This window comes from Telmatherina bonti, assembly GCF_933228915.1.
Source record: "Telmatherina bonti genome assembly, chromosome: 4".
Lineage (NCBI taxonomy): Eukaryota > Metazoa > Chordata > Actinopteri > Atheriniformes > Telmatherinidae > Telmatherina > Telmatherina bonti.
The window spans coordinates 10,094,739-10,110,070 of NC_136622.1; the positions used below are offsets into that span (position 1 = coordinate 10,094,739).

General features: G+C 42.0%; 1 protein-coding gene across 2 annotated transcripts in view; it reads right to left on the bottom strand.

The window, feature by feature from the left end:
- lima1a (LIM domain and actin binding 1a) overlaps nucleotides 1-13,751 on the bottom strand; it is a 37,207-nt gene extending 23,456 nt beyond the window's left edge. The window contains exons 1-4 of one of the 2 annotated variants that reach the window (XM_079239509.1): nucleotides 13,618-13,751; nucleotides 8,877-9,042; nucleotides 5,595-5,640; nucleotides 90-428 (exon numbers count right to left, since the gene is read on the bottom strand). In XM_079239509.1, coding sequence (XP_079095635.1) covers nucleotides 90-428; nucleotides 5,595-5,640; nucleotides 8,877-9,001 — 510 coding nt within the window. In that variant the 5' untranslated portion in view covers nucleotides 9,002-9,042; nucleotides 13,618-13,751. Of the gene's footprint in view, nucleotides 1-89; nucleotides 429-1,735; nucleotides 1,873-5,594; nucleotides 5,641-8,876; nucleotides 9,043-13,617 lie in introns of those variants that run through there. The other variant, XM_079239508.1, reaches the window with a different exon arrangement.
- Nucleotides 13,752-15,332: the final 1,581 nt, after the last annotated feature.

Sequence of the window (15,332 nt, forward strand, 5' to 3'; positions counted from 1 at the left end):
CCTGAGGAACCCCACATGACAGGAAAAACTATGGCCAGTGCTGATCCAGAACTAAAACTGATCAAAATGAATAAAGATGGAGGACTTGCCCTGTCTGGACTGTCTTCTCTCTCAAACATCATCTTGAGGCTATTGAGAGGGATGCTGGACTTTTCAACGCCTGTGACATCAGCAGGAGCCGTCTGACCGTCTGAATCTCCGTCAGCCTTCGTCTCCATGTCTGTCGGATCCCCAGACCGAGCAGACTGCTTGTTGCTGGTCTGAGGGGACGTTTTAGGCTGGATGTGGACCAGTGAGGAGGATGCAGGTTTGTTGGAGACCTGAGGGAAGGTTGTGTGGTTATGTGACGGCTGCTGATGTTGCTCCCAGCGTTTCTTTAAAATACTCAGATTTCCCGTGCAGAGCGTGGAGGGAAGCGGTTCCACAATCTGGAACAAAACCACAACACATGATTTCAGACATGTTCCCCTGTTTGCAGGGCAAAGCAGCCCAAGCCTTTACGGAGCCTTCAGCAGAATCTGATCAAAACTGCATCAGATTTGTCCTGAACTTGAGCGAATCTCGAGTGAACCTCAGAGATTCCAGATCGCTCCATGAAACACAAGCAGCTGACAGATGAAGCTCCAGGATCCTTCACTCTCTACTCATTTATACACCTATTTATTTTATTTAGCTTCAAAAAATTCTATAAAAGATACATGAAATAGTACTAATACAACACTAAAAGAACATTTTAAAATTGTCACTGATGTCTGAAAAGTAGGAAGAAGCCAAGTTTATCAAGCTTTACCTCTTATTGCTCTATTTCAGTCATTTAACTTTTACTTTACTGTCATGTTCAGATCCCAAAAAGACAAGCAGAATAAGATCAAAAAGAAAAAGCATAAATATATAGGAGACAGAACACTGCAAGGAACCTATAAGACAACACAATGCTCTCCTACTGGATTTACACTTCAAAAACTTGTTAATATTTTAGTTAAATTGAGTCAAATTTTCCCCTCGGTGCAACATTTTCCTCCAAGTTATTCCATGAAGTCATCCCGCATGCAGAAGGCATGTAGAGCGAACAGCTCGTCTAAAATCCTTTTTTCTTCTCAAATGCATCTCCCCTTTTCTCTCCAGCAAGTTTTTTTTTTTTTTTTTTATAATAAGGTAAATTTTCACATTCAACCAGATCCAGACATATTAAAACATTCAGGAGTTTCAGTGTGATGACCAACTCACCATCCTGAAATGTTTCAACTTCACATCAAAACGACTGACTGCGTCGGAGTCAGCTGAAGAAACCAGCTGTGTAACAGTTTGCATGAATCTACCCACCGTGCTCCAGAAAAATGTTACTTTTAAATAAAAACAATGAATTATTTTTGCTTGTCTGAAGGTTTTCAGCTTAAACATATCGTCCATTACAGCCTGGATGTCACCGGATCAGTTTATCACGTGCAGCGAGAGCATAAAAATCTGGATGAATTCACACTGAACAAATAAACCAAGATGACTCACCCTAAAACTGAATCTGGTTTTAATAAAGCTAATAATGTCAATCGATGCTGATTTTAAGCACGGTTCTCTGATTGACGTTAAAACACACAAACTAAATCCAATCTCTGAACCTTAGTCTTCACTTCACTGCAGGAAGAAAACACTTTAAAACTTTGTCAAAAAAAACTGAAGCTGGAAGTTAAATCCACACCTGAAAGTGTGGCAACGGCAGAAACGTGGAGTTAAAAACCTGAGAAAGATGCAGATGAGCCAGTTGACGTGGTGTGGATTCGGTCGTTCCGCTGGACACATAAAAACCTACGAGCTGCCCCAGATGTTAGAGCTGCGAGGAGCGATCGAAACGAAGCGGCAGAAAAGTAAGCGGCCGACCCCCAACAGCTGAGAGGAAAGGAAGCAGAGAAGGAAACAGAGACAGAGTGAATGGTGAGGGGGTGGAGAGAGAGAAAATGAGAAACAGACACTCAGAGAGGGAAGGGGGGGGGTGCATCCAGAAAAGGAAAAAAAAGACCCATGACAGAAAGCTTGAGAAGAATGTCCTGGGAGCAGTTTTCAGGTTCTGACAGGAGCAGACTGAAAGAGGGTTCAAGCTGCTGAACAACAGAAACTTTACTCAGAAATGTCCAAACGTTGTCAGAAGGATTCTCAGAGCTGCGCTCCATCCAACGCTAAACACCGCTCATCTGTCTCAGTCAGGTTCTAGAGGGCCAGGTTTTCCACGTTTCCCTGCTCCAACACACCTGGCTCAAACGATTCGGCCATTGTGCAGAACTACATTGGCTGTTGGATCCATTTACTGGAAGGCAGGTGTGTTGGAGCAGGGGTACAGGGAAAAGCTGCAGGACAGCGGCCCTCGGGGACCGACTTTGGACACCCCTGATCTAAGTAGTGGACTTCCACATCATACATCTTATATTCTCCAAAACTGAAGCTAATAAAGTCCACATCCATGATGCTCAGAAACACATCAAACCAACATGCAGCAACTCTTACAGCAGTTTGCATTTTCCTTCATCATGTTCAGTTGGATAAAACTCCACCCAGCTGTTTAAAAGTCCACATTTCAGGACTTTTTACCAACATTTCACTCAGCATGTTTGATATTTTCATTTTGCAGGTTGAACCAAAACATTAACAGAATATATCAGGTTCGACTAAATCTGCGTTCTGGTTCCTCTCCTAACAACAGCGCCACTTTCTGGACCGCCAACATAAAACCGTTTCTGAATGTCTTTATGAATTCTACGTCTCTTCTCGTTTCCACAACCACAGAAGATATGAACCAAGTCACAAAGTCGACTTGCTGAGATTCAACCTGAGCAGCAGAATGGGGAAGAAACAGGATTTAGGTGATTTTCAAAGTGGCATGGTTGTTGCTAGATAATGGGGAAACTGGTTGGAGATGACAAAAGGCAACAGGAAGTCAAATAAGCACTGGTTCCAACAAAGTAGAGCTGGGCAATATGACTATTTATATCCTTTGGACGATAGAAAATATCTATTGTTTCATATGAGGCTTCCTCGTTTAAACCACGAGGTGCTTTACTGCAGTATTTTACGTCAAGGGCATGGACGCTGCAATATATAAACAAACATGGAGAATAAGGCTGAAACGATGTGTTGACAAAGTCGACAATGAAAATTTATTGACGTGAAATTTTATTGTTGATGCGCCGGGTTATAATCGCCCGTAATGGCTTTGCAAATAAAACGCTGCGCCAGGCAACTTAACACCGTTTACCAACCGTGGCTTTTCAGACAGTATAAGAACTCTAAACACCAAACAAATGACACAAAGCACCACAGGAAGTGCTGGGGACAGTAATGTCATCTTGTGCAGCATCTTTCTTTAAACAACGAAAAACAAACTGACGATGGCGCAACCTATTTCCAAAGTTTGGGGATATTTCACCCTAAACAAAGTGTCAAACAGGTGAAATATTTATCTGTTTGTTTGGGTTCAAGATAACTCAAAAAGTTATGGATTGATCTTCATGAAATTTCAGGAGTTGTTGGAAACGTGAAAAGGAAGAAGTGGCGGCGAAAGCGATCATAATAAACTCCAGATGCAAACGCTGCAACAGGCATTTACCCATGTAACACCATAGTTCCCCCAGATGGAAGGAAATCACTGCTGCTGTAGCCAGGCACATCTGACACATGACTGACACACAATTACACATTTTATATTGTTATGTATGTTGTTATGGGGAAATAAAATGAGCTATATCGGGATATGAAATTGAAGCCCTACAATGTAAATATGACGAATATCATCTCTGAACACACAACCCGTCCAGCCTTGAAGCAGCTGGTCTCCAGCAGCAGAAGACCACACCAGGTGCCACTCCTGTCAGCTAAGAACAGGAAACTGAGGCTACAATTCACACAGACCCACCAGAACTGGACAATAGAAGACGGAGAAACTGGTTTGATGAGTCTCCAGTTCAGCTCCACATTCACATGGTAGGATCAGAATCTGCTGGAAACATCATGACAACATGGATCCATCCTCCTGTCAGGATCGGTGCTTCAGACTACTGCTGCTGCTGGTGGAATGGTGTTGGGTTATGTTCTTGGCCCAGTTTGACCCCCTTAGTACCACTATGACATGGTTTAACCAGCACAGCCTACCTGAGTCCTGCTGCTGACCATGTCCATCCCTTTCTGAGCACAGTGCAGCATCTTCTGATGGAAACTTCCAGCAGGATGATGCACCATGTCACAAAGCTCACATCATCTCCACCATGACGATGAGTTCACTGTCCTCCAACGGCCTCCACAGTCACCAGATCTCCATCCACCGGAGCAGCTTTGGGATGTGGTGGAACGGGACATTCTTATTATGGATGTGCAGAAACTGTGTAATGCTTCATGTTAACATGGAGCAAAATATTTGAAGAATGTTTCCAACACCAGGTTGAATCTATGACACCAAGAATAAAGCAGTTCTGAAGGGAAAAAGTCCAACTTGACACAAGTGGACTGTGTATGCAAGTCATCATTCAAGCAGAATTCTGACTGCTGATCGATGTTATGAAGCTTCTTTCAGAGTTTAAGACAAACTATGAACACTTGAATGAACTTATGTCAGACAAGACCTGCAGACTTCTGACCGCTGACAGGCAGGTCAGTGACGCCATCTGAAGGTCATTATGTTGTTAAACCACCTTGTCCTGAAATCTGATGCTGACAATGGTCAAATCAGAAAGCAGATGTTTCATCACTTTCATTTGCTACAGAACATGTGGAGTTAAACTGTCTTCACAGTGATTGATAGTCACAGCAGATAAGAAGCCAATGTTCCAGTTATTTTCCATCAGCAGAAGTTCCCCTGGGGCCTGAGTTACAAGCCAGTTACGAAACCACCGTGAGGGCAAGTCTGATCAAATACGTGGTGAAGATGCTGCTCAGTTCAAACTATTTCACTGGCAGCATAAAACAGGAATAATAAGAAAAAGGAAAACTTGCAGAGAAAAAAAACCCAGATTAGAATAATTTACTGATAAGCTCTCTGGTACCTAAATCACATGTTTGTTTGGAGAGTCCGATTTAAACCAAACACCTTCAGACCATCCTCAAGTCTCTCCAGAATATTCTGTCACAGAACCTCTTTGTGTGGTAGTTGGGATGGGAATGCATCAGGAGGCTGCAGAAATAATCAGACACAGAGTTTGGACAACTCCTCGTCATCCTTTACGGTCTCTGAGGGACAGGGACAGTCTGTCTCTCAGGGACAGAAACAACATTCGGCGTCCAACTTTTACCACATCAGTTAAAGACGGCAGTTATAATATCCCAACTGTACACTGGACCAGATCCAGTCTGTCGATCAGGGTTTTAGTTCAGGTTTTATTAGTTCTGGTTCCTCATCCCCGTAACACCCGATCAATCTTCATCCGGGCTGGAAATATCTTCCTGATCCTGAACGACATATTAACACTTAGAATCCAGACAGAAACATTTCAACACTTTGAAGCTGTTGAAGTCTCCTGGTTTTAGATTTGCTCTCCACCCTGGTGTTTTACTCTCCACTGTAGTTCCTCCACCCACAGCTGGAGGCTCAGACGAGAGGGTCTGTGGGTACTTACCATTCCTTTCTTCTCTGCATTGCCCTCCTCTGCTGCCATCTGGTACCTGTGGAGGAGAAAGCCCAGTTACTAGGACTCTTTGGAACTGCGATTAAGTGGTTTCAGACTTATTTAAAAGGACAGGGACTACTTTGTGTCTGCGAGTAACAATAATTCTGAGAAAACTAAAATAGCCTGTGGAGTTCCCCAAGGCTCCATCTTGGAGCCACTGCTGTTCAACATCTTCGCCCGTAATGGCTCCCACTCAAATTTCCACTTCACTCAAATTATGAAAAACAACTAAATACGTTACCATAGTTATGCTGATGACACTAATCTACATAAGCATCTCACCAGGAGACTCTAATCTGAACCAAATTTATCAAATACATCAATCAAACTTAAGATTGGATGTGCCAGAAGTTCCTTCAGCTAAATGAATATGAAGCTGAAATAATAGTCTTTGGAACCGAGTAAGAAAGGTTAAAAGTCTGCAACCAGCTTCAGACAGCTACGTTAAAAACTAATGACAAAGCCAGAAATCTCAGTCTAGTCCTGGACTCCGGCCTGAACTTCAGCATCACATTAAGACAGTTGTGAAGTCGCCTTTCATTACTTGAAGAACATATCGAGGATTAAAGGACTGATGACTCAGCAGGATTTATAAAAATTTGGCCATGCATTTATCTTTAGTAGACAAAACTACTGTAATGCTGTCTCCCAAAAAGTCCATCAGACAGCTGCAGTTAGTCGAGAACGCTGCTGATCCAGTCCTCACTAAGACCAAGAAAGTGGATCATATTAGTCCAGTCCTCAGATCTTTACACTTCCTGTCTGTCAAATTCACTTCTAAATACTGCTGTTAGTTTATAAAAGCACTTAATGGTTTTGACCAAAATACATTCAGGATCTTGTTGATATTAGGAACCAAACGATCTCTCAGGCCATCAGGATCAGGTCTACTTTCTGTTCCCAGAATCAGAGCTAAACATGGTGGCAATGTTTAGTTTTTTTGCTCCTCGTACGTGGAAAAACTCCCAGTCATTGCAGGACTGCTGAAACTCTCAGATGCTTTAAATAAAGATTAAAAACATTTTTATTTGCTGTCTTTTATCAAAATAACTTAATTCCTCACACCGTCACTTTTACTTTCATTTAATTTCTGTATTTTTAATTAATTTTCCTTTTAAAGTTTGTTCATAATGCTTCTTGAACCCAGCTCTTAAGCTTTTATGTTTTTATTTAAAGCACTCTGAACTGTCTTGTACATGAACTGTTCTATAGAAATAAGCTTGCCTTACTGATGAAGGCCAATCAAGAAAGACAACAGACTTTCTGCTCCCTTCAAAAAACATCAACACTGCAACAGTGATTTGTTTTTCTGGCTATGACCTCACGTTACATCGGTTTTCTCTGACGCATCTTCACTTTGTTCTTACAACAGTTCGGCCAGATATTTCCAAGCAGCAACTTTGAATCGACAAAAACTGGCCAGAAGTTGGAAAATATGGCAGATTAAAATAACAAAAATGAAAGAAAAAAAGTGCTGGTTGAGCTTTTGTCTGTGCATGGTGTTACGTCAGGTCAGCTCTATCTTGTCATTTTGACACATGCCGTTTATGATACTTTTCATTTATATGTTCATTTTCATTATAACAGGCTCCTCTGTGGGAGGACTTAGACTGGTCCAGTAAAGACTTACTGGGCAGAAATGGGACTGATGGCTTGTCAAAAATAAAAATTAAATGTCGGAACCATAGACTGTATCTAAAAAGATGGATGGAGCCGCTGTGACGTCACCCGTAGGTTTCTGAAGAGCTGAATTGAACCTCTGCGAGTGGTTCCTACCATCGCCATCTTGGCAGGGGTGTGCATGTCGTCTCGCCCGGAAAATACAAATATGGGCAAGGAGGTGGAGCTGAGAGGGGGGCTGTGAGCGTCATGGTGGATAATTGACATCGAGCGAACTCCGAGCTTTCTGTTAGCTCAAAGCTAAGAGCTAACCGAGCTAACCCCGAGATAACAGGAACTAACCAGCTAACGGAGGTAAGCGGGCTAAAGCGAAGTCACGTTGTTAACCGGCTAAAAACCGTGGTTGTTCTACGTTCTTCTGACCTGAAGTGAGAGATCGGGTACCTGTCAATCAAAAGAACACGCCCCTAAATATGCCAAACTTCGAGATTGAATTACTTTTCAACAAGCGAGTTAGAAAAAAAATTCACTCCCCCCACAGTTGTCGTGAAGGAAAACTGAAAATGGATTTTTGAACCAGGCTGTAAACATGTTTATTTCTGCCGTGAAGTTGGTGTTTTTAACATGGGAGTCTATGGGGATTTGCTCTGTTTTGCAGCCCCTAGTGGATGAAGGAGGAACTGCAGTTTTATGCACTTCCGCATAGGCTTCACTTTTAACCGCTGGAGGCTCCGTCCATCTTTCATACGGTCTATGGTTGGAACACACAAACAGCAGGAGCTGTTTTACAAAATTATATTTCAGCCTCAAACTGGGTAAAATTGTCAGTAATCCTTGCACTTATGATCACTGACATTCTTTATAATGTGGATTCTAAGGACATAATGGAGCTTTCTGTGTAAAAGAGATAAGGACAGAGCCATGTTTGGTGAAAGCATCTGCAGGTTTTCACATGTTGTGGCTGCAGTGCCTGAAAAGTCATGTTGATTTCTGTTCAGGAAGCTTCACAGGGTTGTTTGATCTGTTCCTGCTGCTATTTATTCATTCATTATTGTATTCAATATTGTTCATTATAGTCATGTTTTCAATATGTCAATTCCACTAATAAAGAAAACCTCTGTAAACCTGGATATTATTTTCTGTAATGAGACTTGGGACATTTGGAGGACGGCCTACAGAACATCTCAGCCCAGGGGCCCAACAGTATTTAATACTAAATGTCAATGTGGCAGAAACACAGTTTTGAGTTGGCCAGTCAGCAAATTACTGACATCTGGTGGTAAAGTCAGGTCAGACAGGTGACGCAAGAAAGTCTTCAACAACCATCTCATCATGTCTTTTTTCTAAAGATATGAAGGACTAAACTGATGGACCGCCACATGTGACATGTTCCTGACCACCTCGTAGTCGAAGGAAATTACTGCGGAGCGGGAAACCACCTGCCACCGCACCTCCATAGCATTTCACTAATTAGTTATTTGATCTGTAGTGACAGGAAGGTTCTGGGTCACACGGCGCCTCTGAAAACTAGTTCTGTGGATTCTGCAGAGTCCGGCTGGAGTTTAGAGCTGATGGAGATCAGACTAAGAAACACAGTGAGGAAAAACTCACCTGGAGAAGCGTTCTGCTATGGTGTTGTTTTTCCCTCGGGCGTACACGATGGACAGCTCCTTGGCGGTGACTCTCAGAGACTGAGAGGACCACTGCTTACGGCTGAATGGTTGAAGAGAGGCCATTTTCTCTGTGTTGGGCAGCTTTCCTGGAACACCTGTAATACCTCAAAAAGAAAGAAAAAGCATATTCAGCCACAAAAGCAAAGTGAAACAGATTTGATCTCTTTTTATTTGTCTGAATGTTTACATCAGAAGAACAATCAGCCGCCGGCGTATCTGCCAGGTGAGCGTGGAAACGCCTGCCATCTGTTCCCTCTGGGACATTTCCCAGATGGAGCCCAGAGGGGGAAGCTGATACAGGTGGAGGAAAACTCGGTTTACTACGGCGGCCTGCAGTGTGAGGACAAGCAGCCACACGCAGCGACATCTCTGACTCTGGATTAGTCTGGAGCCGGCAGACGCTCCGGAGCCTTATAAAGTCCTTTGTGTCAGAAACCCCAAAATATTTCATCAGTTAAAGGACTTTAACTCAAACTGATGAGATCTAAAAAAAAAATAAATAAATAAATTTAAAAAAAACATGAAGATTTTAAATATCCAGCTGCCATCGTACCATTAAGGCAAAGTTAAATCATCCAAGTTGTCATCAGATTGTGGACGGTGCCTGAAGTTCACACTCATCTCAACTTTCTAGAGTAATTTCATGTCCTGAAATGTCAACAATGTCCTAACTGAAGACAAAGAGCAGAAAGCATGTGAGATAATCCAGCTTCCTGCAGCAGCCGCCTCAGTCGTCACATACTGGAGTCCTGAATGACCGGACTGTCGCCGAGTCCAGATCCCAAACAAATGAGGATGTAAAACAGCTCATGCAAATTCACAAATGTTAAGTTTCAGAGAGCAGCGTCGCTCCTGCAAGTCGACACAAGACGTCTGAGATGTCAGAGATGAAGCCAGGGGTGTAAAACTCCATTCCTAGAGAGCCGGTCTCCGGCAGGTTTGTTGTTTCCTTCTACCAACACAGCTGATCCAGCCGCTTCTTGTCAGCATATTAATGGATTTCGGTCAGGTGCGTTGGAGCGTGGAGACAACAAAAACCTAAAGGATACCGGCCCTTGAGGACTGGAGTTTGACGCCCCTGGATTAAGCTTTCATCTAAACTCCAACAACACTAATACAAACAGATCTACCTTCCTCAGATGATTCTGTCCGAGCCACGTTTTCCTCAGAGCTCCTCTGTCCGTTCGTTTCTTCCTCTGGAGTTGATGGCCAAGTTAAACTTCCTGTCAGCTAATAAAGCAGCTTTCAGCCCCACCTGGCAAGTACAAGCAGGTATTCCCAGACTGACACGGCAGCATGGAGCGCCAGGAGAGAGGGGGGATTCCAGGCAACTGACTCCACAAGGTGACGACGTTACAGGATGTGAGTCATTCACAGAACCAGCCGACACTGGTGGTGAATCATTTAACATGTTGGAGTCGTGTTTAAACGTTTCAAAGTGTCACTTTTGTGGCTCATTTTCAATAAATCAGACATTGAAGGTAACGTTGTTTACTTCTGTTTGACATTATTTCAGAGGGTCAACTTGTAAATATGGCCTGCGATGGACTGGCGAGCTCTCCAGGGTGTACCCTGACTTTCACCCAAAGACTGTTGGGATAGGCTCCAGCCACCCTTCATCGGATTAAGCGGTTAAGATAATGAATGAACGAACTTCTAAATATGCCATATTTAGCCAAAAGGCCAGTTTTCATCTGTTGTCCCAGGCCAGATCTTACAAAGCCTCCCTGGAAAGAAAACAAACTACAAATCAACTATCTGTGTTATTTAGGGGGAGGAATGCTGAGTAAACGGGATAAACATCAGCATAAATGAGCTTTGATCCAGATCAGGATCTCTTTAAGAGCCTTGAAACTGAGGAATGATGAAGAGCAGTGCAAACAGCGTTCAGCGGAGAAGGCGTTCTTTGGAAAGGGGGTTGATGAAGTGAAAGTAAAGCTTGTTACAAGTGTGGATGAGTGGAGCAGAAACAGCTGCAGGATTTATCCGGAATCCAGAAAGATCTGGTCCTGAACAGAAACCTGAAACCACGCGCAGCCTTTCCAGGGAAATTCTCTGGTTACTGGGAATGTTCAGGCAGAGATTAGGTCAGGCCTCGGCTGAAGCATCGTGGGAATCTTTGGGATGAGTCAGACTTTCAGACCACATTAAGGAGGGTTGCAGGTTCCGTTATTGTTATAAACTTGTTAGTTGAGTTTAAAGATGATTTGTGTGACTGTGGGAATACCAGCCAAAGGGAATTCCCACTAAACTGAGTTTTTTTCATGGAAAAGTGTTTTAACAACAGTCTCCTGATGTTTTCCCTCCAAACTCTTCCAGAACAGGACATGCTGGTTAAATATTAGGGGTGGGAAATCGAATATTGGGAATTTTTGCTTTACAATTTTAGAATTGATTTTTTTTTTTTTTTTTTTTTTTAAACATTTTTTTAAATAAAAACAATCAATTGTGAAATTTTTGTCTTTTTTTTTTTAACTTGTCTTCTTGGGCATTTTAGGGTCAGAATGATGGTCTGGCAACTGTGTTGTTTTTTGCTAATATAAAATCAAGATAAATGACGAGCAAAAAGTTTAGCACATTTTCTTTTTTCTTTTTTTAATCGTATTTAAATCTTTTTTTTTTTTTTTTTGCATTTTAAATTGAATCGGTACCCAAAAAAATTGGAATTGAATCGGGAAAAAAAACATATCGTCACAGCCCTGTTAAATATTCCAACATGTGGACCTAAAACAACAAGCTGTGGATTTCCACTCATCTGTGGATGCATCCAGCTGGAGTAAAAAATGAGTCTACAAGTTTCCCTAAGTTGCGACTTAGGTAAGTTTGCTGCTGGTAACCAGTTCATAAGACATCGCCACAGGGACTGGACTGCTAAGGAAAACACCGATACCAGACGTTCAAGCAGGGTTGTGCAGCTGCAAAACGGCTTCACATCTGGTTTAGTTAAACCTTCAGCAATCCATGTAAAATGATAATGAGGGTGTATAGAGTAGGGCTGTGACGATATGCTTTTGTCCCAATTTGATTCGATTCCGATTTTTTTGGGTACCGATTCTATTTAAATTGCCGTTCTCACAATACTTTGATATTGCTGATTTCTCTAGATTAAAAACAAAATAAATGCATAAAACTTTTCTTTTGCTCGTCATTTTTCTTGATTTCAGTAAGGAAAAAACAACACAGTAGACAGACCATCATTCTGCTGCTATAATGCCCAAGGAAACAAGTAAAAAGATCAACAATAAAAATTCCAAAAAAATTTATTATTTGAATTTATTTGAAATAAAAGATTTTTTTAAACAAAACACTACTCTAAAATTGTGAAGCAAAATAATCCCGATATTCGATTTAATTTTCCCACCCCAATATATAATCAAGAAAATAGTGTACACACACATATATATATACACATATATATATATATATATATATATATATACATATATATATATATATATATATATATATATATGCTCTGTCCAAACAATCTCATCTGTATCAGCTGTGTCAAACAAAGCCAGAACATCCTTCCACTCCTAAAGTCCACACATGTCCCTCTCACCTTTGCACCATCTTCTGCTGCAGGGTTCTCCAAATCCAGTCCTCAAGGGCTCCTGCAGGTACTGAATGTTTCTCAACTGCAACACACCCGATTCAACTAAAATTCATCTCTACAGTTTGTCGTCCAATTTCTCCACAAGTCTGTTATTGACCCCTTCATTTAAATCATGTATGTTGCTGCCATGACTCAAATACCTGCAGGACACGAGCCTCTGAGAACGAAGTTTGGGTGTCCCTGTTCCACAGGCATCTCCTTACCAAGTAGGACACCTCTGGAGGTCTCCTAAATAACCCGAGGAGCTGGAGTAATTTTTATGCTTAAGAAAGCTGACAAATGGTCTTTATTCAGAACTTTGAGAGTAGGATTATATTCCACAAGTTCTCAGCACGGAGGACTAAAGTGGAGCTTGGGACACTTGGTTTAACAGAGCAGCAGCTGCCGGTCCAGACAGCAAACAAGCTGCAGCTGCGGCAGGATGCATGAAAAACAAACTGATCCACTCAGATTAAATTCCTCTCCGTGACGCTTAACATGAAATCTGGCTCATCTCAGACATAAAACTTTCCCGTTTGTCAACAGTCTCATTGGAAGATGTTTCATTCTGGGGGGGGGGGGGGGGGGGGGGGTTAGACAAAATAACCACAGAAAATTAGTTTTAGATGAAACCTGAATGTCAACCACTTGCAAAACTGCAGCCTATGTTTTGTTCTTAAAAAAAAATTATATACATTTTTTTAATCCATTGCTAAATATTTTGTATCATTTTTCTGCAAATTGTCCAACTATACATCCCCACTGTCCATTTAACGAATCCTCTAAGATGTGTCAACATTATTATTAGGTTAATTATTCCATTCACTGACTGTTTTTCCACTGGACTTCGAAGTGAGGTCATCCGAGATGCTGTTTACGACACCGGGTACTGTCGTAATCCCACTCTTCAGGATCCAGTCCTACATTTGTGCAAACTGTGAATAAGACACCCGATAAGTAACTTCTAACTGCGGCTTTTGGCAAGGACCTGTTTACTCACAAGTCAAGTGTTTAAGAAGTTTGCTGAACATGGCTACAGCTTTCATCCGGATCAGCTGATCCTTTCAGCATGTCTTACACTCACCTTAGGTCTGACAAGAGGTTTTCTGGCTCTCGCGCATCACACCTGATGTCCGATCAGCGTTAATTTACTGACTGATATCCCTACGCCAGACGGCAGACACCTGAGAGTCTCAGCCCGGAGGGGTTAATCGGGAGGACCGGGATAATTCCCGGTGGGCCGGGCCTATGTTTGGGCCGCAAGGGCCGGTGATTTTCCTTTTTTTTTTTTTTTTTTTTTTTTTAATATTTTAAATTTTGGGCACTGGCTGAATTGATCATGTGTGCTGCTACCACCATAGACATCATATATACGTAGATGCCTCATTGAGCGCTGGAGAGTGAACCAGCGTCGCCGCCATATTGGATGGGTCTACGCTGTCGAGTTTTGCTGCAGCGTCAACGTAGTTTCCCCACAAAACTCTTTTATGGAACAACCCGTATATATTACACACTATTAAAAAAACACTTTTCTACATAATTTGTTGATAAATAATATTAACACAGTGAATAATCTCTTAAATGCAAGGGAATTATTAGAAATATTATGATATTATAATTAGAATTAGTCCTGCACACCAAGAACCCAGTAGGGGCAACACAGGATTAAAAAGTAGAAGTAGAAAAAAAGCGTAGCTTCATATATGAGTAACGAAGCAGAGCGCTGGAGGATTTAATGTACTGCACAAAGGACAATCATGAGACAACAAGTGGGGAGAAGACATTACATTTAACAAAGAATGAATGAAGAATAAAATAAACCTAAATTAACACTAATACACACACACACACATTGTATACATATATATATATATATATAAATGCATTGGAGGCGCATGGGTGACCCATCCAAGATGGCGGCGCGATGAGACGTCAGCTCGTATAGGCGGCGTGATATAATGCGGCGTCTACATATATATGATGTCTATGGTTACCACTCTCCCTGGGTCGCCTCCATAGACTGTATATAAAAAGTCGCGACTCGCCTCCCACTGGGAGCTCAGCCTCTCTCGCGCTCGCTTTTTTTCTTCTTCTCCTATTTTTCAGACGCAACCATAGACCGTATATGGACGCAAGGACGCAACACATCCGATCTCGCTCAGCGGGTGGTTTGAAAGATGGAAAGTAGAAAGAGCAAGGGTGGTGCGGAGAAGGTCAGAATTAAAAAGAGGAAAGCTCTGGAAACAGATGCTGCTAAATGTGCCAAAATTGGCAACTTTTTCACCAAAACAAGCTCGCAGTTTGCAATATCAAACGATCAAACGGGTAAGGCAAGATGTTAAACTTTGTCCGCAAACCACCGTTTACCTAATTTATTATCAAGACATTGACACACACACACAACAATGTGGCGTTGTGGGATGTAACATAATGTAGCAATCCCGCATAAACCTTCTTGTCAAGTGACTGTTAAAAATGTTATAAGTTAACGGCTGGAACGCGTGAGATGCGCGTGCAGCGGAGAGTTCTAGAAAGAGTCGTTTTGGTTGTTAAGGTTACAGGAGAGTAACCATTAAAGGTTAAAAAAAAAAAAAAAAAAGCCGTTGGAGAAACAGCCGCCGTCAATTCTTTAAAGCGCCCTGTCGGACGCTACAATATATTAGTTATAGTCTAATTTAAATAATACTATACGACGTCATATAACTGTGAAACTGTCTATGTAGCAGCTCATTGGGAGAAGCGAGAAGCAGCACCGAACAGCAGCGATGAGCCCAAAAGTCCAGAGAGGGCAGGTAGAAT